The sequence below is a fragment of the Oncorhynchus gorbuscha genome, linkage group LG21, assembly GCF_021184085.1.
Source record: "Oncorhynchus gorbuscha isolate QuinsamMale2020 ecotype Even-year linkage group LG21, OgorEven_v1.0, whole genome shotgun sequence".
Taxonomy (NCBI): domain Eukaryota; kingdom Metazoa; phylum Chordata; class Actinopteri; order Salmoniformes; family Salmonidae; genus Oncorhynchus; species Oncorhynchus gorbuscha.
Genome location: NC_060193.1, coordinates 29,457,460 through 29,484,500, shown reverse-complemented (window position 1 = coordinate 29,484,500; position 27,041 = coordinate 29,457,460). Strand labels below are relative to the sequence as shown.

At 43.3% G+C, this 27,041-nt stretch overlaps 1 protein-coding gene and 1 long non-coding RNA gene across 4 annotated transcripts; one reads left to right on the top strand and one right to left on the bottom strand.

Annotated features, from left to right (window-relative positions):
• Positions 1-4,191: 4,191 nt before the first annotated feature.
• LOC124007624 (E3 ubiquitin-protein ligase pellino homolog 1-like) lies at positions 4,192-25,557 on the top strand. Of its 3 annotated transcripts, none has more exons than XM_046318260.1 (8): positions 4,192-4,568; positions 10,220-10,262; positions 12,467-12,667; positions 13,710-13,839; positions 14,095-14,205; positions 14,917-15,168; positions 19,620-19,808; positions 24,725-25,557. In XM_046318260.1, exons 3-8 carry the CDS (start codon positions 12,495-12,497, stop codon positions 25,325-25,327), a joined length of 1,458 nt encoding a protein of 485 aa, XP_046174216.1. In that variant the 5' UTR covers positions 4,192-4,568; positions 10,220-10,262; positions 12,467-12,494; the 3' UTR covers positions 25,328-25,557. The 3 variants fall into 3 exon arrangements, with proteins under 3 accessions (XP_046174216.1, XP_046174217.1, XP_046174218.1); XM_046318262.1 differs by having other exon boundaries at positions 4,193-4,568; positions 14,104-14,205; XM_046318261.1 differs by lacking the exon at positions 10,220-10,262.
• LOC124007626 lies at positions 18,688-20,191 on the bottom strand. Its single transcript, XR_006833980.1, has 2 exons — positions 19,580-20,191; positions 18,688-19,096 (listed from the first exon to the last, which is right to left on the bottom strand). It is a non-coding gene; the product is annotated as an uncharacterized LOC124007626 (long non-coding RNA).
• Positions 25,558-27,041: the final 1,484 nt, after the last annotated feature.

Sequence of the window (27,041 nt, the reverse complement as noted above, 5' to 3'; positions counted from 1 at the left end):
ATGGTATTTTAGAAACACTTAAAATAAGGGCTGTGTCGAGTGTAGGCTTCCCCTAATGTGATGTTTTAATAACCGTGTAAATCTCTCTCGGACAAGGTGACTTTTATTTACTCTCAGATTCAAAAATGCTAATTAGCATCAAAGCAGACATCATGCAAAACTACAAATCCCTGCAAGCTCCTGCACATCATCTCTAGCTGGCACCTTTGCTAACAGGTATTGTGTCAACTTAAAACTTGCATAAGACACTTCACAGAATTGTGCATTTTAAAAAACGTAGCAAATGTATTCATTGCTACATTTAGCTAACGTTAGTTCATCCAAAGATTCTTACCTTTTCCTCAATTTGGCAGTCTTGTCCAGATCATCATGGCATTTGTAGTTCTTTATGATAGCCACATTAGCAGCTAATTAGCGTTTCATTTTTCAAGAGGGCACGACAATGCCCAGGAGAATGAAAAGATTTGGCATGGGTCCTCAGATCCTCAAAGGTTTTACAGCTACATCATCGAGAGCATCCTGACTGGTTGCATCACTGCCTGGTATGGTAACTGCTCGGCCTCTGACCGCAAGGCTCTCCAGAGGGTAGTGCGTACGGCCCAGTACATCACTGGGGCCAAGCTTCTTGCCATCCAGGACCTCTATACCAGTCGGTGTCGGAGGATGGCCCTAAAAATTGTCAAGACGCCAGCCACCCTAGTCATGGACTGTTCTCTCTGCTACTGCACGGCAACCGGTACCGAAGCGCCAAGTATAGGTCCAAGAGACTTCTTAACAGCTTCTACCCTAAAGCCATAAGACACCTGAACAGCTAATCAAAGGCCTAACAAGGCCCCTGTTTTACGCTGCTGATACTCTCTGTTTATTATCTATGCATATTCATCTTAACTATACCTACATGTACATATTACCTCAATAACCTTGACTAACCGGTGCCCCCGTACATTGACTCTGTACCGGTACCCCCTGTATATAGTCTCTCTATTGTTATTTTACTGCTGCTGTTTAATTATTATTATTTTTGTTTTAATTTACTTAACACTTTTTTAAACTGAAATTATTGTTGGGTAAGGGCTTGTAAGCATTTCACTGTAAGGTCTACCTGTTGTATTCAGCACATGTGACAAATAACATTTTATTTGTTTGTAGTCCACCTGCGGTAAATTCAATTGATTGGACATGATTTGGAAGGCACATACCTGTCTATATAAGGTCCCACAGTTGACAGTGCATATCAGAGCAAACGCCAAGCCATGAGGTCGAAGGAATTGTCCGTAGAGCTCCAAGACAGGATTGTGCCGAGGCACAGATCTGGGGAAGGGTACCAAAAACATTTTTACAGTGCCAAGCGTCACATCTGGAGGAAACCTGGCACCATCACTACGGTGAAGCATGGTGGTGGCAGAATTATGCTGTGGGCATGTTTTTCAGCAGTAGGGGCTGGGAGACTAGTCAGTATCGAGTCAAAGATGAACAGCGCAAAGTACAGAGAGATCCTTGATGAAAACCTGCTCCAGAGCTTTCAGGACCTCAGACTGGGGTGACGGTTCACATTCCAACAGGACAACGAACCTAAGCACACAGCCAAGACAAAACAGGAGTGGCTTCGGGACAAGACTCTGAATGTCCTTGAGTGGCCCAGCCAGAGCCCAGACTTAAGCCTGGAGTAGAGGTCGGCCGATTATGATTTTTCAACGCCGATACAGATACCGATTATTGGAGGACCAAAAAAAAAGCCGATACCGATTAATCGGACAATTTTAAATGCATTTGTAATAATGACAATTACAACAATACTGAATGAACACTTATTTTAACCACGTGTAGTTAACTAGTGATTATGATTTATTGATTGATTGTTTTTTATAAGATAAGTTTAATGCTAGCCAGCAACTTACCTTGGCTTCTACTGCATTCGTATAACAGGCAGGCTCCTCGTGGTGTGCATTGAGAGGCAGGTGGTTAGAGCGTTGGACTAGAATCCCGGAGCTGACAAGGTAAAAATCTGTCGTTCTGCCCCTGAACAAGGCAGTTAACCCACCGTTCCTAGGCCGTCATTGAAAATAAGAATGTGTTCTTAACTGACTTGCCTAGTTAAATAAAGGTGTCCAAAAATTAATCGGCCATTCCGATTAATCAGTCGACCTCTACTCTGGAGAGACCTTAAAATAGCTGTGCATCAACGCTCCCAATCCTACCTGACAGCGCTTGAGAGGATCTGCAGAGAAGAATGGGAGAAACTCCCCAAATACAGGTGTGCCAAGCTTGGAGTGTCATACCCAAGAAGACTCCAGGTAAATGTTGCAATTCTTCAGCCATTCCCGAACCTGAGACCAAAAACAAGCTACATACATTTTGGACAGTACCAAAACAAGACTTTATCTAATGATTCTGTCTCTTCACCGCAAAATCTTCAGGACAGGATGGTTGTATCCCCCATATAAATAACATTATAATGTTTGCAAGAATATTGTATAATAATTCAATTGAAAAACAGCTGTACATTTTGTGGTCCATAAAATGAAACTGGTATGCTTTTTATACAGTACCAGTCAAAAGTTTGGACACATCTACTCATTTCAGGGTTTTTCTTAATGTTTTACTGTTTTCTACATTGTAGAATAATAGTGAAGACATCAAAACTATGAAATAACACAAATGGAATCATGTAGTAAGCAAAAGAACCAGCCATGATCATGTTCTCAGTGCCCAAGTCAGTGTGTAGCTTCGTTGGTTTATATTACATATCAAAATATGTTTAGCTTAGCCTTATCGCATAGCTGAAGGACTCCGACCATAGCCTATTTATTCTGGTTAGGTGTTTGGCAAATTATGTTATTTGGGGAGGCCTGCTTGCTGAGAAAACAAAATCCTATATACGCATGATGATAATGGGGAACAAGATGGCTCACAACTCCCTCAGACTTTGGAGTGCAAGTATACATTGTGGAACCTGGAAGTGTAAAAATATTATTGAGCAGGTTTGGTTCCATTATGGCCTCTTGTCCAACACACAAAAAAATATATATAATTGTTTAAGATAAAATAAGCTGTATAGATAAAGATCTTAGAAATTAACAAAGGTCCCAGTCTAACAAATCTGTGTTAATTTGCTATATACTGTATTATGTTCACAGTATAACACAAACACACACACACACACACACACTCATTCACACACAAATCAAATCCACATTTATTGGTCTCGTACACATATTTTGCAAATGTTATCGCAGGTTTAGTGAAATGCTTTTGTTCCTACCTTCAACAGTGCAGTAATAGCCTACCTAACAATACAAAGCATAGACTTAAGAAATATAAAAAAAAATATTAGAACGAACAATGTCAGAGTCTGGAATATAAATACAGTACCAGTCAAAAGTTTGGACACACCTACTCATTCCAAGGTTATTCATTATTTTTTTTTACAATTTTCTACATTGTAGAATAATAGTGAAGACATCAAAACTATGAAATAACACATATGGAATCACATAGCAACCAAAAAAAGTGTTAAACAAATTAAAAGATTATATTTGAGATTCTTCAAAGTTGCCACCCTTTGCCTTGATGACAGCTTTGCACACTCTTGGCATTCTCTCAACCAGCTTCACCTGGAACCCATTTCATGAAGGTCAGGACAAACACGTTGTTTCCAGAGGCAGTTTGGAACTCTGTAGTGAGTGTTGCAACCGAGAACAGATTATTTTTTTACACGCTAAACGCTTTAACACTCAACACTCGTTCTGTGAGCTTGTGTGGCCTACCACTTCAGGGCTGAGCCGTTGTTGCTCCTATACATTTCCATATCACAATAACAGCACTTACAGGTGACCTGGGAAGCTGTAGCAGGGCAGAAATTTGACGAACTGACTTGTTGAAATGTAGACTTTTGGCCATGTAGTGTATTTTCTGTTATTTTTCCTTGGAAAGTGGAAGCACATACGTTTTTAAGCAAGTCAACAGATTGCTCTTTCTTCAATTTTACAACCTCTATTATCACATCTCCCTATAATATAGAGCTGGAGGTGTTTCTTTAAAAAATAAAATACATGATCATTCACACAGAATAATCTACACACTGCCTTGGCAACTGTACCTTCCTGAACAGCGCCTCTTTACAGTAGCCTACCAACTGTAATGTACAAGCATCATGCGCATGGGCTGGGATCAGCAGGTAGGTGGAGCCAGCACATTGTGCAAATCTTACGCAAGAATCTCGGAATCCTGATCAACCGCAGAGAGGCAATAATGTGGGCGATGGTGTGTCGGCGTTACTCCTGTGTTTTTTCCAAGGTAGAGTGCTAAAGAGAGATGGGCGTGACAACGGGCTGTCTGGACCACGAATAGTCTCCGGGAGGAAAGAGCATCTCGCAGTCTCCGATGTACCCGATGACAACGGAGAGGCAATGCCGACTGTCCGGTCCAATGGTTGTTCCATCCAACATACCTTCGCAGGTGGTGTTTTAACAACGGCACGACGTCCGATATTGAGGCCGCACGGGGATTGACACAATCCCAAAGGGAATAAAAAAATCTAACGGACCTCCTTCGGCACACATTAGCGGGTATTTATTGATTCATTTGCCAACCTGTTCAATTAGGCTACTGTCCATCAATGTGTGTTTCGGTGCTGAAGTGGTTTGACAATTGGCCCGTCTTATGTCTTTTTTTATTTTCTTACATTCATGGTAGCAGATCGTATAGGCTATGCTGTTGTCTCTGCGTGTGTGCTTGCGTGCGTGGCGATGTCTTGTTATTGTAGTATTTATTGTCTGTGCAGTGGATTCCCTCGTGTACTTCCCTGCCTCAAAGACTGCTGTGCTATGGAGCAGAGAAACGTTAAAACAAATAAGCAATTATTACAATGGGTAGGCTATTAAAAAAACACTAACCTCAGTAGGCCCAAATATATTGTAATTACCTGCCCATCATAATCACTTTTCACCATAACATGTCATTTTTTTAATATAGCCCAACATATTTTTTTCCTGCGATGATTCTTTCAGCAAGCCTACATTAAACAAGGTTTTAATAGCTGCAATTTTTATATCCAACTGAAATGTCATCTTCCATGCTATATCGGCTATGATTATAATGAGCAAAATGACAAGTCCTTGATTAAAATGATTGCGTCTCCTTGGCTATAGCGATCATAGGCGTCCGTCGTGAGCATAACAGAGGGACACGCAATCCTCTGCAATCTGGCCCTTGAAGGCACAGAGCAGAACCAGCCATGATCATGTTCTCAGTGCCCAAGTCAGTGTGTAGCTTCGTTGGTTTATATTACATATCAAAATATGTTTCGCTTAGCCTTATCGCATAGCTGAAGGACTCTGAGCATAGCCTATTTATTCTGATTAGGTGTTTGGCAAATTATGTTATTTGGGGAGGCCTGCTTGCTGAGAAAACAAAATCCTATACGCATGATGATAATGGGGAACAAGATGGCTCACAACTCCCTCAGACTTTGGAGTGCAAGTATACATTGTGGAACCTGGAAGTGTAAAAATATTATTGAGCAGGTTTGGTTCCATTATGGCCTCTTGTCCAACATACACAAAAATATATATAATTGTTTAAGATAAAATAAGTTGTATAGATAAAGATCTTAGAAATTAACAAAGGTCCCAGTCTAACAAATCTGTGTTCATTTGCCATATACTGTATTATGTGTACAGTATAACACAAACACTCACACACACACACACACACTCACACACAAATCAAATCCAAATGTATTGGTCTCGTACACATTTTTTGCAAATGTTATCGCAGGTTTAGTGAAATGCTTTTGTTCCTAGCTCCAACAGTGCAGTAATAGCCTACCTAACAATACAAAGCATAGACTTAAGAAATATAAAAAAATATTAGAACGAGCAATGTCAGAGTCTGGAATATAAATACAGTACCAGTCAAAAGTTTGGACACACCTACTCGTTCCAGGGTTATTCATTATTTTTTACAATTTTCTACATTGTAGAATAATAGTGAAAACATCAAAACTATGAAATAACACATATGGAATCACATAGCAACCAAAAAAGTGTTAAACAAATTAAAAGATTATATTTGAGATTCTTCAAAGTTGCCACCCTTTGCCTTGATGACAGCTTTGCACACTCTTGGCATTCTCTCAACCTGGAATGCATTTCAATTAACAGGTGTGCCTTGTTAAAAGTCCATTTGTAAAATTTCTTTCCTTAATGCTTTGAGCCAATCATTTGTGTGACAAGGTAGGGGTGGTATACAGAAGATAGCCCTGTTTGGTAAAAGTCCATATTATGGCAAGAACAGCTCAAATAAGCAAAGAGAAACGACAGTCCATTATTACTTTAAGACATAAAGGTCAGTCAATCTGGAAAATGTCAACTCATGGTCGAATTGCTGGGGGAAAAAACTACTAAAGGACACCAATAAGAAGAAGAGACTTGCTTGGGCCAAGAAACACAAGCAATGGATATTAGACCGGTGGAAATCTGATGAGTCCAAATTTGCGATTTTTGTTTCCAACCGCTGTGTTTTTGTGAGACGCCGAGTAGGTGAACGGATGATCTCCGCATGTGTGGTTCCCAACGTGAATCATGGAGGAGGAGGTGTGATGGTGTTGGGGTCTGTGATTTATTTAGAATTCAAGACACGCTTAATCAGCATGGCTACCACAGCATTCCGCAGCAATACCCCATCCCATCTGGCTTGCGCTTAGTGGGACTATCATTTGTTTTTCAACAGGACAATGACCCAACATCCCTCCAGGCTGTGTGAGGGCTATTTGATCAAGAAGGAGAGTGATGGAGTGCTGCATCAGATTACCTGGCCTCCACAATCACCCGACCTCAACCCAATTGAGTTGGTTTGGGATAAGTTGGACCACAGAGTGAAGAAAAATCAGCTAACAAGCGCTCAGCATATGTGGGAACTACTACAAGACTGTTGGAAAATCATTCCAGGTGATGCTGGATGAGAGCATGCCAAGAGTGTGCAAAGTTGTCATCAAGGCAAACGGTGGCTACTTTGACGAATCTCAAATATAAAATATTTGTAGATTTTTTTAACACTTCATTGGTTACTACATGATTCCATATATGTGTTATTTCATAGTTTGATGTTTTCACTATTATTCTACAATGTAGAAAATAATAAAAATAAAGAAAAACCCTTGAATGAGAAGGTGGACTGGTACTGTTTACATGTATATGATGGTGTGTATACAGTAGACATTATGGAGACACACACACACAAAAACAACAGGTTTGCAGCATCTCATTCTCAATTTGTATGTTCCATATAACCAGTTTCCTATTCCCCATCATGTACTGTAGTTTTGCTGTGGTCTTGCTGTGCTTGTTAAAGAGGCCTCGATGTTCTCCTGCTGTGTCCCCGCTAGAGCCTACTGGGAATCTGTCTGTTTTGTTTCTCTTTTGCCTGCCCCTGTTCTTCCTCCTATTCTTCCTCTTCCCCCTATAGGGTAAATACACAACTTCATTAATACTGTTTACAACTTCAAAGAGTAAATACAGACAATCCTAATGAGTAAATTCCTCACACTTAAGCATAATCCCATTCAAAATGCGTGCTTCAGTCTTAAATGGACTTCTGTCTACAGTCGCACAGATGAATCTTGCATGACTGATGCTTACTCATACAGGCAGTCCGTAAGCTGGTTGTCTGCTGTGACACGTGGGAGAAAGAGAGAGAGAGAGAGAGAGACTGAGAGAAAGAGAGAGAGAGGGAGGGATAGAGAAAGAGAAAGACGGTGAGGATGAGTGACGGGGGAGAGAGGAAGAGAGGAGAGTGGGATAGCAAGAGGGTGAGTAATGAGGAAAGGAGAAAAAGAGAGGGTGAGTCAGAGTGTGTGTGGTACCGGTGAAGAGGTGATGAGGTAACTGAGCGGCCCACCTGTGTGTCTTCTTGTAAAGCCAGAGGGGTCAAGCAGGTAGGTGGAGGTGGCAATAACACAGAGAGATTACATAACGTATACTTACCGACAAAATACTATAAAGTCTTAAGGGGAACCTTAGGCCAAGTGTAGGCCGAAGCCATTTGAACCATTGAGATATACGTATATTAACCTGTGCATTTTAGCTATTGAGATATGAACCTGACAAGAAGTAGTCTCAGTAAAGGAAGAGAACATCCTCAACTCTGAACATGTAAAAAGGGTGTTTGGAACCGAAAATCAATTACCTGGCAAAATGTAAATAGCACCTGGCAAAGATACCCCAATGTGACTCTGGGGGAATACAATGGGTTGTCACTGAACAAGGGCCCCTTTTCCGAGAAGATACAGACAAAAAAACTTGGACTAAGATGTAGTATGGGATGGATGGTTGAACCTGGTAATGGATGATGTTGTTGTTGTCTCAGAGTTTGACTAAGCACTCTATTGGGATACCACAGGCTCTATTATGCCTGTGTGCCAGCTTGATGTGAAAGGAGGATTTCTTTACTCAGAATATTTGTCTCCTAGTGTAGAATATTGTGTGAGTGATTTTTCTAACCTGGTGAAGGTGGAACCCTCTTGAAGTTTGTTGGAAAGACACACACAATCTCACACGCGCGCACACACACACACACACACACACACACACTTTCTCTCAGTCTCTGAGGTAGTATGTTGTTCCCTCTCCATTAATGGCAACATAGCACCCACTGCACTGCACAGCACTAGCCCGGTCACAGACTTTATCAGGCAGGCCCATTAGTACACAACACCAGTGCTATCGGGCTTTGTGTCTGCTTCGATAACAGGTGACACCTTGGCCACCATAGACCATGACCGACAATTGACTGGCAATCAATGCAATAACTCAGGTTTTTCCGACAGAGTCGTATGTCCTCATGTGCCTGTGCATACTGTGTAGGTTAGATAGCCTCTGTCAGCTAGCATTGGGCATGTTTGGGAATTGTGGTGTGTGATATGAATTTAAACATACCAGTAGAGTAGAGTTACGGCATACCTCAGTTTATCTCCTGCCAAAACATCTTGCTTTTCTTAGCAAGGTGCTAAATCTGAGTCCCTCGTTGTCATGTTTTCGTCGTGTTGCATACCAAGATAAAATGTTGCAGATAGTATCACAGCTACCCTGACAGTACGGTCATGTGCAGCGGAAATGTATTCCCAGTGATATCCAGTATCAGGAAGAAGCTGACACGAGGCAATACCATGGAGTTCACTGCAGTACACTCTGAGAGAATAAAAGGTGCTATCTAGAACCAAAACGGGTTATTTGGCTGTCCCCCTTGGATAACCCTTTGAATAACCCCTTTTGGTTCCAGGTAGAAGAACTCTCTTTTTTGGTTTCACCACTGCTACAAATGTTAAACCACAAACCATCACTGAATGGAAATGGTTGCCTCTATAATCGTATGCAATTGATATGATGGTGGCTACATTCCTCCAGATATGGGAGAAAATATTTTAAAAAAATAAGAGCAAAAAGATGTCTGGAAAGGAGTAAAATGTGATCAATGTTGTCAGGAATTCATATTTTATTCCTGAGATCACTTCCTGGTGTGTATATTTAGCTCTCTGTTCATTTGTTACTGGATGGAGATAGAAGAGCTTCACCCCACCATTTCACTCCTCTCTCATATTCTCTCTCTCTCTCTCTCTCTCTCTCTCTCTCTCTCTCTCTCTCTCTCTCTCTCTCTCTCTCTCTCATTTTCTCTCTCTCTTCTCTCTCTCTCTCTCTCTCTCTCTCTCTCTCTCTCTCTCACCCACACACACTCACCCTTCCTCTGCAGTAGGAGGAGAGAGAATTGTGGGTGAATTGTGGTGAAGAATAGGGAGGGAGGGAGACATTTGGAGAAAGGGGGAGCTAAGGTTGAAGAATGTTCTTAATGAAACCAACCAAAGATAATATAACAAACGTTGGATTACGTTGTGATACCCTGTGTAATAACTGCAATGGAAATCGTGAAACACATCACTATGTTTCATTGTTTTCCTTTGTGTCTGTTGACCTGTGTATTATCGGTGGTCGCTATTCCTTTCCGGTCCCTATAGCTACCATCCCAGTCTTTTACTGTGGACTGAATTTCTATCTCTCTTTATCTCTCTCTCTCTATTATTCCATTTCCCTTTGTCTTCCTTTGTCACACAGATTTTCTTTGTTCCTCTGTCTCTTTCTCTCAATAACCCCCTCCCACCCTCTACCTCTCTCTCTCTTTCTCTCTCTCTCTCTTTCTCTCTCTCTCTGTCTCTCACCACTCCCAGGTTGTGGCAGTGGGTTGATTAGAAAGTGCGTGGCAGAGAACAGGTAATCCATCACCCTGCCAAACCCCTGCACCGGCGAGCATGCGCACACACACACTGTCTCACACACACACCGCCCACGCACACCGTGTGTCCCCTCTCTCAGTCCCGTCGTCTGTCTGCCTCCATCCCTCCTATTCTCATTGTCCATCTCTGGTTTCCCATTTTGCCCTTTGGTTTTAGTGTCATGCTTTAGGTCTGTCTGTGCTTGTACACATCAGTGCAAGGTACCTTGTATCTCCACCTCTCGTTTCTCTCCACCTCTCAATCCTCCTCCTCCATCCATCCATCCGGCCATGCCGCCATGGTTTTTCTATTTCAGTCTCATCCTCCCCTCCCTACTCAACCCCTCCCCTCCCTCTTTCTTTCACTCCCTTTACCTCCCCTGTGTCCATTCTTTCTCTCCATCCTACTCCTATAACACTCCATCTCCCAGCCATAGCAATGGAGAGCCGTAATGAAATGGCGACCGCCTGCCTAAATCTGCTCTCTGTCGTCCATCATCTCATTACGAGGAGATGTTCTCTGTGTTGGCCTCCGATTAGACGTGTTTATATCGAATAAAGTCTAATGTTCACGTCGTGATGCAATTGACATCTCGCCGGAACAGCTGTGGTCCCCATGCTCTTGTCTGGTCTGGCCGTTCATTTTGAGGGATGGGGCTTTGAGGTTGGACTGCCCAAACTCAAGATTATATAGGATATCGGACACATAGACAGAATGATAATGTCAGTTCTAGTTAATCTATTTCTGTGATCAGACTATTTTTACTTCTGGGGGAAGATAACATATAGCTGGAGTTGGAATTCCAGTCTGTTTATAACCATAACATGTTTTTTTGTTGTTGTGTAGGTATGTCATGTTCATGATCCATAAAGAGTGAACAAGGCATTGGTCTATTATGGCTGGCTGTGTGATGTCACTGGCTTCATTGGAATTCGTGGTGTAGGTGGTCTCGCCCACTTTTGATTGATAATAGGGTATTTAGAATAAACATTGGCATATAACCTGTGTTTGCCTCATTGCCAACACAGACAGGGAATGCAGAGATTCTTTTGACTTGTGTACATTTGCAAATGTCAAGGGATTTAAATGTAAATAGACATTTTACTGTATATGTGCACCCACTGTTTGAGGAGATAATCATCTTTCCTTTATTCACAATTCATGTGATGTGATGCTTGTTTCTGTAAAGCACCACTGGAATGTATCCCTGTGCTATTATACAATTGCATTAGACTATCATAAAAACATATCTTTAGTCCAATTCCTTTAATGCCAAGTGCTTATTTTCATTTGACAGTGCTCCCAATCGAACCACTGAAATGCCACAGCCAGCCAGGCAGCCATAAACCTTTTGTAAAAACTGAAAACCAATCATGTTGAACCCAGAGAAAAGTTGCAGCTCTCACAGGGTTTGTTAAGAATCTCGGACACGACAGAACATCGATTGATGGTTATCTGGTTGTTAACTTTAAAAGCTTTGGGAAACATGTTCTCTTGTTTTGAGTGATTCTTGGCCCTACAAAGGACTATAGTAACACTTGCCAATGGCCATAGAACTTGAGTTCATTTAACAATGGTAGGATATGTCAGACAGAGACACAATGTGGTACAAGCTGAGGCTGTAGATTTAGGCATTTAACTGCCTGCGTGAAAATGCTTGGCTCACTTGTACCCATCTAGTCCTATTCATTTTGCCTGTCTAGCGTGCGCGTACACACACACACACACACACACACCCACACCCACAGGCATGCACTCCCGCACGCCTGCACACACACACACACACAGGCATGCACGCACACACACACACAGGCATGCACTCCCGCACGCCTGCACACACACACACACACACACACACAGGCATGCACGCCCGCACGCACACACTCTGCAAATGCACCAAGTCAGCAAAGAAGAGAGAGTACTTCTGTTTTGTCACATAATGCAGTATGACAAATAAACTTCTAAGTATAGCGACATCATCATGATGACTGTCTGAGTAGGACCACAAATGCTGCGTCTTTGTTTAAAGGCCATGTATATTTGAATATTGAACTCTTTGATGCGCTGATGATACATTGGTGACTGCCTACAGCTGTATCCTTGTCTTGGTGCACTGATTGTCTTGAGTGTCTCTTATATCTCTTTCTGTCTCTCTCGCTCTCTCCCTCGCCTTTCGCTCCCTCCCCCTTCTCTCCCTCCCAGCTGTGAGCCCACATTGTGGCCGGCGGGCATGGTTTTGGAGGGTAGCTCGGAGGCCCTGTGTCCCCCGCCCTCACTGGAGCTGCGCCCGTCCTGCAACAAGAGCCAGCCCTCGCCTCCCCTGGGCTCATGCTCCACGCCCCACGACGGACTCTTCCCCGGGGACAAGGAGCCCGTCAAATACGGGGAGCTCATCGTCTTAGGGTGGGTTACCTGTCCCTCTGTGTGTGTGTTGGTGTGTTGGTGGGTGGGTGGGTGTTTCTGTGCGTGTTTGCTTATGTGTCTTCAACAGTGGTTAATATGTACAACAGTTGCCCATACCATTCATCTCATCCCAGACTGTGTTATACACGCCATGCCTTGAAGAAGCGTTATTTATATGGACTCATAAGTCTCAGTGGTTGTGTGTACACTCTTAAGCTATCCTTGTCAGTTAGAAGAAACCCCCCTTCCTACCTTCTTTATAAAGCCAAAAAGACTAGCCCTTGCAGCTCCTAGACACACACAGTATCTTTCTTTCCGTTTCAGTGGCTCATAAAAAAAGAGCTCATTTGACTCCCTTACAATGATGCCATTGTAAGAGTCTTGGGGCAGAATAGGCAAATTACACCCTCAACTGCCGAGAGAGAGAGAGAGGGAGAGAGAGGGGGGGGGAGAGGGAGAGAGGGGGAGAGAGAGAGAGAGAGAGAGAGAGAGAGAGAGAGAGAGAGAGAGAGAGAGAGAGAGAGAGAGAGAGAGAGAGAGAGAGAGAGAGAGAGAGAGAGAGAGAGAGAGAGAGAATTGTAGACTCGTCTTACTCACTCATACAGTGATGGTATATAATAATTGTGGATAACGAGTAAGGCTGACTATTCTATGGATTTTATTAAGAGGGAGTGTAATGCCAGCTGCAGACATTTTATGAGCCCTATCCAATCATGACATGGGCAGGTAATAGGCAGACTAACCCATATAGGGAATATTCCCCTCAGAACCAAATGAATCTTTATGGATTGAGATTCAAGCCATTTGGTCCAGTTTTAAAGGAATAGTTTACCCCAAAGTGTGTCACATGTTCACATCTCATAGGTAATCTAAAGTTTTTGTCTAATTTGTTGTGTAGATCCAACTATATGTATTAGGACAATACATGCAAGCCTCAATCCCAACTGAATGGGGAAGATAGGCTGCCAACTAATACAAATGTAAAGTATATTTGGTTGTATATTGAAAAAGTGTTTTATATGATGGTCCATACTCTACTCAGGCACAATGGTTCCTTGGCCAATGGGGACAAGGGGCGAAGGAGAAGTCGCCTGGCCCTCTACAAGAGACCCAAAGCCAACGGGGTCAAACCTGATGTCATCCACAATGTCTCCACCCCTCTGGTGTCAAAGGTGAGAGGTGACTCTCGATTTAGACAGTCTTTCACAGTTTGAAACACTAATTAATAATTCTAGAAATGTTTACTCATTAACTCTAGAAATGTTCTGTGTGCAGGAATGAAAAGTACAAACTGTATGTACGACTCTGTTTATATCAACGCTTACCACATATGGTACTAATACATTCCCAAGCAGGCAAAACTTTTGGGATGCCCTTTCCTGAGTAGCTGGCTATATGACCTGGTTCCTGTGTATGTGTGTGTTCTGCATCGACAGGCCCTCAGCAACAAAAGCCAGCACAGCATCTCTTACACCCTGTCCAGGAGTCACTCGGTCATTGTAGAGTACACTCATGACACCAACACAGACATGTTTCAGGTGAGTATTCTTTTATATTACCTACACATGACATGCCAAGTCAGCCAGAGCCCCAACACTTCAGCACGACAATGACCTGGAAACCGTCAGCCGAGTGTGTGCATCCTAAATGACATTTCCTATTTAGTGCTCTACTTTTGACCAGTGCCCATTGGGGTCAACGTCTGTGCATCACATAAGGAATAAGGGTACCGTTTGGGGGCGCACACCGTCAGAAGAGGAGAGAGGAGAGGGTTTATTTCCTGTGTGTTAGATAGCAGACTCCCGCTCTCCCTTCCCCCTCTCCTTTCGGACAGCGACAGACTGCTCTAGCTGTCTATCTCTCATCCCAGTGATGAATGAAGGAGTCCAAACTCCTGCGGGAAGAATGGATCTGAGGTGCTGCAGGCTCCAGGGCTGCGGTCCCATCTGTTCATCTGTCTGCTCTCTCTCTCCAACCAGGGGCTGTGACAAGGCTGCCATTTTATCTCCTGGCAGCCTGGGAGGAAACAAAACTTGTTTGCTGGTATGTTGTGGGCATTTCTCCACAACACTCCAGATGATACCCTGATCCCTTCAGTGGGATTGAAATGGAATTGAGTTTTTCTACCACCCTCCTCCCCAAAGACATGTTTCCACTCATATACCCTATTCTATTCTACTGTACTTTATTCTATAATTCTATTAACCATGAATCTCCCTCTATCTCCTATGGCCTACCTCGCCCTACAGATCGGGCGATCTACAGAGAGCATGATTGACTTTGTGGTGACGGACACAGCGGGCACCAGCACCAGTGGTGGTGGCGGTGGGTGGCAGGTCCAGGGGGCGGCAGGCGAGGGGGTCGGAGGAGGAGGAGGGGGGCAGTCGGCCCAGAGCACAATCTCCCGCTACGCGTGCCGCATAATGTGCGAGCGCAACGCCCCTTACACGGCCCGCATCTACGCCGCCGGCTTCGACTCCTCCAAAAACATCTTCCTGGGGGTGAGTCGCGGTGATGGCCACAGTGTGAGTGACAGCATGGGCGACATCACACCCCGACCATGTCATCGCAGTGATGAGCGTCACCACGTGTGATATACTGTGGAGGTTGCTTGAAGTCCGGGAGGAAATGGTGGTGTGGTGTGTAGGAGTTGTTAGTGGGTGTGTGAATGTTCACCATGTGGTCTGCTTCTTGGGCAATATTTATTCGAGGTGTATATTCATACACAAATTACCCGTCTGTACTGGACAAACAAATTAGAAATCTCTTGGCCCCATCCTATGCACACACACACACACACACACCACTGGTGCGTCTTCTTCGCCTTAGGGCTATTGCCTCTCATTGGCTGGTTGGCCCAGCACCCAACCACAAAAACAGCCCTAGCCTCACTTTGTTTAGAGATAAGACTATCAATGGTAAATATCAATAGACACACGTCCTGGACTGCCAGGCCGCATTTGCTTTCAGGCTCTGAGGGCCACAGCTTTTTTAATGGATTGGATTTATGACAGCATTGTTGGATTCTATACACACACGTTCCCACAAACTGCAGAGAAATGGGAATTATGGGAATCAAAGAGCCGTGATTAAATTGATACAGTGTATGTGTGCAGTGGTGGGAAAAGTACTCAATTGTCATACTTGAGGAAATGTAAAGATTGCTTAATAGAAAATGAGTCGAGTAAAAGTGAAAGTCAACCAGTAAAATACTACTTGAGTAAAAGTATAGAAGTATCTGGTTTTAAATGTACAGTGGTGGAAAAAGTACTAAATTGTCATACTAGAGTAAAAGTAAATGCTAGACTTCAAATTCCAGGGGAACCCTGTTCCACTAGCCGGAATCCCTCGCCAAATCAATGAAATTGCAGGGCGCCAAATACAAATCAACAGACATCTCATAAATCCAATTTCTCAAACATACAAGTATTAGGTACCATTTTAAAGATAAAATTCTCTTTAATCCAGCCACGATTATGTTAGGTCACCACCAACTCACAGAAAAACCCTACCATTTTTCCAGCCAAAGAGTGGAGTCACAGAAGGCAGAAATAGAGATAAAATGAATCACTAACCTTTGATGATCTTCATCAGATGACACTCATAGGACTTCATGTTACACAATACATGTATGTTTTGTTTGGTAAAGTTCATATTTATATCCAAAAATCTTATTTTACATTGGTATGTTACGTTCAATAGTTCTAAAACATGCAGTGATATTGCAGAGAGCCATATGAATTCACAGAAATACTCATAATAAATGTTGATGAAAATACAACTATTATACAGGGAACTTTAGATACACTTCTCCTTAATGCAACCGCTGTGTCAGATTTCAACAAAAACTTTACAGAAAAAGCATAATCTGAGAACAGCGCTCAGAGCCCATACCAGCCAGAGAAATATCCACCATGTTGGGTAGTCAACATTATTATAAATATTCACTTACCTTTGATGATCTTCATCAGAATGCACTCCCAGGAATCGCAGTTCCACAATAAATGCTTGTTTTGTTCGATAATGTCCATCATTTATGCCCAATAGCTTCTTTTGCTAGGGTGTTTGGTAAACAAATCCAAAGCGCGATCTGGTCCATTCGGACGAAACGTTCAAAAAGTTATATTACAGGTCGAAGAAACTTGTCAGATTCTAAGTACAGAATCAATCTTTAGGATGTTTTTATCATAAAAGTTCAATAATGTTCCAACCAGAGAATTCCATCGTCTGTAGAAAAGCCATGGAACGAGAGCTAACTCTCTCGTGACCGGGCGTCTTGAGCCTGTGACACTCTGCCAGACCACTGACTCAAAGAGCTCTCATCCGGTCCCACTTCAGAGTAAGAGCCTGAAACAACGTTCTAAAGATGGTTGACATCTAGTGGAAGCCTTAGGAAGTGCAATTTAACCATATCTCACTGTGTATTCGATAGGGATAAGTTCAAAAACTACAAACTTTTTCTCAGGTTTTTGCCTGCCATATGAGTTCTGTTATACTCACAGACATCATTCAAATGCATATATTAGCATCTGGGACTGAGTAGGAGGCAGTTCACTCTGGGCACGCTATTCATCCAACAGTGAAAAGAAGAAGTTTTAAGTAAACTAGACAGCACAATTGTCTTAATTTACGGACAGCCAGGGGCACACTCCAACACCCAGACATCATTTACAAATGAAGTATTTGTGTTTAGTGAGTCCGCCAGATCATAGGCAGTAGGGATGACAACGTGTTATATTGATAGATGTGTGAATTGGACAATATTGCTGTCCTCCCTGAGCATTTGAAATGTAACAAGTACTTTTGAGTGTCAAGAAAAGGTATGGGAATAAAAAGGTACATAATCTTCTTTAGGAATATAGTTGAGTAAAAAGTTGTCCAAAATATAAATAGTTAAGTACAGATACGCACATGCAGTAAGTCGTTTATTGGGGTATGTGAGTGACGTGTGTGTTAGAGCTGGGAATTGCCAGCGACCTCACGATACAATACAATCACGGTACTTCGGCGCCGATACGTTATGTGTTGTGATGCTCACGACTCTCACACTTCTGTATGTCCTGTGTTATGATTCAATACTGTGATATTATTGCGATCTGATGTCCCAAACCTATTTCCCTCCGCTGCAGGGGGACAAGAGAGAGCCATTAGAAAACTAGTGTTGATCAGTCACGGATATAAAAGTGCTGAAAACAAATTGGCTCCCTAATTTAAAAAGAAGATGAAGAACAAGCTATGAAGGAAAAATGCTGCAGCTTTGGTGCCGCTACAGCCAACTAGTGCAAAAATAATATCCTGATATGTAACTGTATCCGTCAAACACTTCTGTCTATATCTCCGTGCAAGTATGTGCACATACGCTTGTGTTTGTGTGTGTGCGTGTGCTTGCCCGCACGTGTGCATGGGAGTGTGAGTGTTTGCTGAAAACCACTTCAATCAGCAAACACAACAATACACTGCATTAAAATTACAGTGCAGTGGTCCAGTGCAGTGAAGTAGAGGGGGGTTGCTTGTGTTTGATCCATTCTGGCAGAGGCACTCAGTTCCCCCCCCTTCTCCCTGTCTTCCCCCATCCCCCTCGCCCATACAGGGAATGAGTTATCGAAGGGGTTCTGCGAGATGAACATGGAGTGTAAATGGAGAAAGAGAGAGAGTTGGCACGGGAGAGATGGGGAGGCCATTTGGGGGGGGGGGGTGAAGGGAGAGGGAGGGAGAGGGGCCATTGTCATTGTGGAAGACATTGGAGGCAGGAGTCCAGCTGTACTCATCTCCATCGATGGGAGTCGGCCCTAGGGTCAGAGTCAGACACACTGTGCTGCCACACCGCCAGTCTGCCACTGACCTCTACTAGCATTTGATTATGAGGGGCAGGAATGGCGGCCATATTGGATTAGATGAAGGAAGGTGGTAATGTTTTTGAAACGATTAACTGGTCAATGTTCGTCGCGTGCCAACAGTGACCAAGGGCAATGACAGGATAGTTCATATACCAGACAGAGTTATGATATACTTACATATGCTTTAGTGGATATCACACAAGAAATAAGTGTTTATTCTTTTAAATGCTTTTCGTTGACTACAGACGATGGCATCGATGACAACGATAGCATGACACCACATGCGACCTTTTGACACTGCAAAGGACAAACAAATAAGACAATGTGTCCACGTCGTGACATCATCATGCGATAACATCCAGATGACTAACCTAACCCCACCACATAGACTTGCGTAATTCATCGTAGCATCGTAGCATGTGGCCGGTGCAAGACATACAGGAGAGAAACCTCAGAGCCCTCAATAGCTGCTAGCTGCTGTCAATGAAGCGAAGGCTGAATAACCTCCGCACGGCTCCCTCCTCTACAACTGGCACACACACAATGTCCTTGGCAGACAGCGGAGTCGGGCAGGCAGCTCGGCCCACTGCTACTGTGGAGGTGGAGAGGGAGCGCGGGATGGAGAGAGAGTGGGAGGGATGGAGAGCGGGAGAGAGAGATAGATGGATGGATGGAGGTAGGTAGAAAGGCAGAAAGGAAGTTTATTCAAAATATTAGGACATAAATGTTCTGAAAGGCTTATACAATAACACTGGTTGAATGGCTTGTCGTCAAGCCTGCTTTGAAAGGTATGCCCACTGACAGAAAATATCATAACACTGTCACTGCAGGGACTGAATGCCCTGCAATGTTTGTGTGCGTGTGCATTGCTGTGTGTTCGTCCGTATAGTGGTCCTACTCTGGTCTAAATATAGCAGTGCAGAAAAGCAATGTTAGCTGTTTATTTTCTCTCTCTCTCTCCCCCACCCATCTCTCTCTCTCCCTCTCCCTTACTCTCTTTCTGCCTCTTCCTCTCCTTCTACCCCCTTCTCTCTCTCTTTATCTGTCTCTGCTTTTATCCATCACTGTCCCTCACCTTGGCTCTCTGTTTGTCTGTTTGTGTGTGGGTCTCTCAGGAGCGGGCTGCCAAATGGCGAACGTCAGACGGCTTGATGGACGGCCTGACCACCAATGGCGTGCTGGTGATGCACCCGGCGGGAGACTTTGAGTCGGAGCCGGCGCCAGGCGTGTGGCGGGAGATCTCGGTGTGCGGGAACGTCTTCGCCCTGCGGGAGACGCGCTCGGCCCAACAGAGGGGAAAATTGGTGAGGGGGAGGTCGTCATCAGTGGGGGTGGGGGGGGGAATAAAGCCTCAAACCTGTCTGGTTATCAGGACTACTGTTATATCTGCAGTTATCTGTTATCTGATAATCACGTGTGTGTATAGTCGTGGCCAAAAGTTTTGAGAATGACACAAATATTAATTTCCACAAAGTTTGCTGCTTCAGTGTCTTTAGATATTTTTGTCAGATGTTACTATGGATACTGATGCAAAGAGTCAATATTTGCAATGTTGACTCTTCTTTTTCAAGTCCTCTGCAATTCACCCTGGCATGCTGTCAATTAACTTCTGGGCCACATCCTGACTGATGGCAGCCCATTCTTGCATAATCAATGCTTGGAGTTTGTCAGAATTTGTGGGTTTTTGTTTGTCTAACCGCCTCTTGAGGATTGACCACAAGTTTTCAATGGGATTAGGGTCTGGGGAGTTTCCTTGCCATGGACCCAAAATATCGATGTTTTGTTCCCCGAGCCACTTAGTTATCACTTTTGCCTTATGACAAGGTGCTCCATCATGCTGGAAAAGGCATTGCTCGTCACCAAACTGTTCCTGGATGGTTGGGAGAAGTTGCTCTCGGAGGATGTGTTCCATTTTTTATTCATGACTGTGTTCTTCTGCAAAATTGTGAGTAAGCCCACTCCCTTGGCTGAGAAGCAAGCCCACACATGAATGGTCTCAGGATGCTTTACTGTTAGCATGACACAAGACTGATGGTAATGCTCAACATTGTCTTCTCCGGACAAGCTTTTTTCCGGATGCCCCAAATAATCAGAAAGGGGATTAAATCAGAGAAAATCACTTTACCCCAGTACATACCTTTTGCAGAATATCAGTCTGTCACTGATGTTTTTCCTGGAGAGAAGGGGCTTCTTTGCGGCCCTTCTTGACACCAGGCCATCCTCCAAATGTCTTCGCCTCACTGTGCATGCAGATGCACTCACACCTGCCTGCTGCCATTCCTGAGCAAGCTCTGTATTGGTGGTGCCCTGATCCCGCAGCTGAATCAACTTTAGGAGACGGTCCTGGAGCTTGCTGGACTTTCTTGGGTTCCCTGAAGCCTTCTTCACAACAATTGATCCGCTCTCCTTGAAGTTCTTGATGATCCGATAAATGGTTGATTTAGGTGCAATCTTACTGGCAGCAATATCCTTGCCTGTGAAGCCCTTTTTGTGCAAATCAATGATGACCACACGTGTTTCCTTGCAGGTAACTATGGTTGACAGAGGAAGACACCACCCTCCTTTTGAAGCTTCCAGTGTGTTATTCTAACTCAATCAGCATAACAGAGTGATCTCCAGCCTTGTCCTCGTCAACATTCACACCTGTGTTAACGAGAGAATCGCTGACAGGATGTCAGCTGGTCCTTTTGTGGCAGGGCTGAAAGGCAGTGGAAATGTTTTGGGGGGGATTCAGTTCATTTGCATGGCAAAGAGGGACTTTTCAATTAATTGCAAATTATTGCAAATTGCAATTAATTGCAAATTATTATTTTTTTTTCACCTTTATTTAACCAGGTAGGCTTGTTGAGAACAAGTTCTCATTTGCAACTGCGACCTGGCCAAGATAAAGCAAAGCAGTGTGACACAGACATCAGAGTTACGCATGGAGTAAACAATAAACAAGCCAATAACACAATAAATGGGTCAATGACAGAGTAGAAAAAATAAAGTATATATACAGTGTGTGCAAAAGGCATGAGGAGGTAGGCAATAAATAGGCCATAGGAGCGAATAATTACAATTTAGCAGATTAACACTGGAGTGATAAATGAGCAGATTTTGATGTGCAAGTAGAGATACTGGTGTGCAAAAGAGCAGAAAAGTAAATAAAATAAAAACAGTATGGGGATGAGGAAGGTAGATTGGGTGGGCTATTTACAGATGGACTATGTACAGCTACAGTGATCGGTTAGCTGCTCAGATAGTTGATGTTTAAAGTTGGTGAGGGAAATATAAGTCTCCAACTTCAGCGATTTGCAATTCGTTCCAGTCACTGGCAGCAGAGAATGATCAGTGAGATATACCTGCTGGAACGTGTGCTACGGGTGGGTGTTATCGTGACCAGTGAACTGATATAAGGCGGAGCTTTACCTAGCATAGACTTATAGATGACCTGGAGCCAGTGGGTCTGGCGATGAATATCTAGCGAGGGCCAGCCGACTAAAGCAATAAGGTCGCAGTGGTGGGTGGTATGAGGTGATTTGGTAACAAAACGGATGGCACTGTGATAGAATGCATCCAGTTTGCTGAGTAGAGTGTTGGAAGCTATTTTGTAGATGACATCGCTGATGTCGAGGATCGGTAGGATAGTCAATTTTATTAGGGCTGTGCGAGTGAAGGAGGCTTTGTTGCGAAATAGAAAGCCGATTTGATTTTTGATTGGAGATGTTTAATATGAGTCTGGAAAGAGAGTTCACAGTCTAGCCAGGCACCTAGGTGTTTATAGTTGTCCACATATTCTAGGTCGGAACCGTCCAGGGTGGTGATGCTAGTCGGGTATTGAGTCTGCCGATAAGAATACGGTGATTGACAGAGTCAAAAGCCTTGGCCAGGTCGATGAAGATGGCTGCACAGTACTGTATTTTATCGTTGGCGATTATGATCACTCTTCATCTGATCACTCTTCATAACATTCTGGAGTAAATGCAAATTGCCATCATACAAACCGAGGCAGCAGATTTTGTGAAAATTAATATGTGTCATTCTCAAAACGTTTGCCCACGACTGTGTGTGTGTGTGTGTGTGTGTGTGTGTGTGTGTGTGTGTGTGTGTGTGTGTGTGTGTGTGTGTGTGTGTGTGTGTGTGTGTGTGTGTATATATTGTAGAATAATAGTGAAAACATCAAAACTATGAAATAACACATATGGAATCAAGTAGCCACCCTTTGCCTTGATAACAGCTTTGCACACTCTTAGCATTCTCTCAACCAGCTTCACCTGGAATGCTTTTCCAACAGTCTTGAAGGAGTTCCCACATATGCTGAGCACTTGTTGGCCGCTTTTGGCCCTTCACTCTGTGGTCAAACTTATCCCAAACTATCTCAATTGGGTTGAGGTTGGGTGATTGTGGAGGCCAGGTCACCTGATGCAGCACTCCATCACTCTCCTTCGTTGTCAAATAGCCCTTACACACCCTGGAGGTGTGTTGGGTCATTGTCCTGTTGAAAAACAAATGATCTAAGCGCAAACCAGATGGGATGGCGTATCCCTGCAGAATGCTGTGGTAGCCATGCTGGTTAAGTGTGACTTGAATTCTATGTAAATCACAGACAGTGTTACCAGAAAAGCACCCCCACACCATCACACCTCCATGCTTCAAGGTGGGAACAACACATGCGGAGATCATCTGTTCACCTACTCTGGTGGTTGAAATCAAGAATCTCAAATTTGTACTCATCAGACCAAAGGACAGATTTCCACCGGTCTAATGTCCATTGCTCGTGTTTCTTGGCCCAAGCAAGTCTCTTCTTCTTATTGGTCCTTCGGTAGTGGTTTCTTTTCAGCAATTTGACCATAAAGGCCTGATTCACACAGTCTCCTCTTAACAGTTGATGTTGAGATGTCTGTTACTTGAACTCTGTGAAGAATTTATTTGGGCTGCATTTTCTGAGTCTGGCAACTCTAATGAACTTATCCTCTGCAGCAGAGGTAACTCTGGGTCTTCCTTTCCTGTGGCAGTCCTCATGAGAGACAGTTTCATCATCGCGCTTGATGGTTTTTGCGACTGAACTGGAAGAAACATTCAAAGTTCTTGAAATGTTCTGGATTGACTGACCTTCATGTCTTAATGTAATGATGGATTGTCGTTTCTCTTTCCCTATTTGAGCTGTTCTTGCCATAATATGGACTTGGTGTTTTACCAAATAGGGCTATCTTCTGTCTACCACCCCTACCTTGTCACAACACAACTGATTGGCTCCAATGCATTATGAGGGAAAGATATTCCACAATTGAACAGGCACACCTGTCAATTTAAATGCATTCCAGGCGACTACCTCAGGAAGCTGGTTGAGAGAATGCCAAGAGTGTGCAGTTGTCATCAATGCAAAGGGTAGCTACTTTGAAGAATCTCAAAATCTATTTTAATTTGTTAAACACTTTTTTGGTTACTACATGATTCCATGTGTTATTTCATAGTTTTGATGTCTTCTCTACTTTTCTGCAATGTAGAAAATAGTCAAATAAAGAAAGACCCTTGAATGAGTACGTGTGTCCCAACTTTTGACTGGTACTGTATGTATATATATATATATATATATATATATATATATATATATATATATGTATATATATATATATATATATATATATGTATATATATATATATATATATATATATATATATATATATATATATATATATATATGTATATATATATATATGTATATGTATATATATATATATATGTATATGTATATGTATATATATATATATATATATATATATATATGTATATGTATATATATATATATATATATATATATATATGTATGTATATATATATATATATATATATATATATATATATATATATATATATATATATATATATATATATATATATATATATATGTGTGTGTGTGTGTTTGTGGTTAAATTACGGACTCCACAGTCAGGCTAAACATCTGATGAGCTTTAGAGTTTCCCAATTATGAGTTATGATGTTTTGTGAATCAATCATTAAAGTTTGTTTCGATTCTTGATGGTATGCGACAGGGTAGGATGAATACAGTGCCATAAAGTGGTCGTAGGATAGGGAAACAAAACTAAATGTATTAGTCAAAGGCACAGAAAAAGGAAACAATGTATGCAAATAATTATGGTTTGACAGTTACAGTATTGTCTGTACCTGTTTACGAATCCTCCTCTTAATCCTCCTCCCCACCCCGTTTCCCTCCAGGTGGAGAACGAGTCCAACACCCTGCAGGACGGCTCTTTGATTGACCTGTGCGGTGCCACCCTCCTGTGGCGTACCCCGACGGGCCTGCGCCGCACCCCCACCCTCAAGCAGCTGGAGTCCCTCCGCCAGGAGCTGAATGCCGCCCGGCCCCAGTGCCCCGTGGGTTTTAACACCCTGGCCTTCCCCAGCCTGGCCCGGCGAGAGATTGTTGACAAGAAGCAGCCCTGGGTCTATGTCAACTGTGGTCACGTGCACGGCTACCACAACTGGGGCTACCGGAAAGACAAGGGCCACAACGTGGGCCCCGGGGGGACGGCTCCGGCGAGTACCGGGGAGAGGGAGTGCCCCATGTGCCGGCGCGTGGGCCCCTACGTGCCCCTGTGGCTTGGCTGCGAGGGCGGGCTGTACCTGGACGCTGGGCCACCGACGCACGCCTTCTGCCCCTGCGGCCACGTGTGCTCTGAAAAAACTGTGGCGGGCTGGAGCCAAATCCCGCTGCCGCACGGAACGCACGCCTTCCATGCCGCATGCCCCTTCTGCGGCACCTGGCTGACGGGCGAGCAGGGGCACATCAAACTCATCTTTCAGGGGCCCGTCGACTGAGGCCGGAGCTGAGTGGCTGAGATAGGGGGCAGGCTAGAGGGAAGGTGGACTGGGGAAATGTCTAAAAGGACTGTCTGTAAGGAAACGTGAAGGGACAAAAATAGCCAAGACTGTCGAAATGACGATGGCCTGAACGGAAGAAGAGAGGCAAACGTGATGGAAGTAGATGATGCATAAATGGCATTTGAGTTGTATTGGGGGGGGGGGGGGGGATGTAAATAAAAGGTGTTGAAATGAATACGTGACTGGTGTTTGGTGATCTTTGGAATACTGATTGTAGGTTAAAAAAAACTGTCATCCGACGCATAGTTTCATCATTAGATGAGATTTCAAAATTTGAAAATGTGAAATTGATGGTGAACTAGCTTTTGTTTCAGTTAATCCAGATGAATCAGATCTCATGATAAAACGATCCATTGTATCAGTGTTTACAGATCTAAAACAATGGGTTTAAAGCACTTGAATCCCCATTGACTCCATGTTAGAGCTCGATCTGCAAACTGTTTATATCCTGCTGATTGACTCCTTAGATCGGATTCATCTGAATTCCTACTCCAGGTCACCAAAATCAGCTAATTGATGACGTGATTGCCATCCAGTGAGGTTTGATTTTAACCTTCGCCAGGGTCCATCTCTCTTTGTCTCCCCTGAAGAGCGTCTGGTACCCAGCTCCCAGTCTGCAGCGCCGCCACCAACACCAACGCTATAAATAACTCACTCAAGGTCACCAGCGCCCCACCACCACAGGGCCACGTCAGGAGAAGAGAGGGAGGAATGGATGGAGGGAGGGGGGAGGACGAAGGACAATGGGTCAGTTTAGTAATGAGATTCCACATACTGTAGGTCAGGTCACTGAGCACATCACGCTCAAAATCAGTACAAATTGCACTAGAATTATTTTAAATAATGGACTAATTCTAAGCCTGAAATCCTATACATTTAGACCAATGTCTGGGTGAAAATGATGCATTTGCCATATCACACAACCATACAGTAGCGTCATTGAATTCAACATACAATATGAAGTTTTGTACACACATTCCTGCAATTCTCTACTGTAATGACTTCTAGCTTTATCATTATGTGATGCAAATAGCGCTGGAAAGGGATTAGCTGGTATGTTTTTGCTGAGAGGGTCTTCTTACTGCAGACACTGCCGACTGCAGCAGTAGTCCTAAGAGGGATGTCTGCAGTACTTTATATTAGACCAACTAAAATAAAAGAGCCAGCATTTCCCTGCCCACAGCGCAAACACTCCTCCCCAGCAATATGTGAATTATTCCATTTGAAGCATCTCCATATTGAACGCATTCCTTCATACTCATGCAGTGTTAAAGTAGAGTACACCTTTAGATGAGAAGCTGCCTGGGTCTTCTTCAGTCTGACTGTTTATTTGTGTGTGGGTGTATATATGATACAAGTCAAGGACAAAGTAGAGATGACAGGCAGGCTGCGAGGCAGATACTGGATGTGTTCAGGGTACTGAGCGACCACATGCAGAGGAGACACACACTAGCAGACATGGACTTATGTATTAACACGTACACATTCACACCTAACAACACCAGTGCGCTGATAACACAGAGTACATGTGGGAAATGAAAAAAAGGGACAGTTTACCCATGTTGACATTGATCTTTTTTTAATTATTATTATTATATATATATTTATAATATGTACAGAAGAAAAAAAACGCGATGAAAATCAGCAGTGA

Coding starts and splice junctions, on each gene's coding strand:
- LOC124007624 (XM_046318261.1), top strand. CDS start 12,495: ATGGTTTTGGAGGGTAGCTCGGAGGCCCTGTGTCCCCCGCCCTCACTG. Junction 12,668..13,709: donor GGGGAGCTCATCGTCTTAGG/GTGGGTTACCTG, acceptor TACTCTACTCAG/GCACAATGGTTCCTTGGCCA. Junction 14,206..14,916: donor CCAACACAGACATGTTTCAG/GTGAGTATTCTT, acceptor CTCGCCCTACAG/ATCGGGCGATCTACAGAGAG.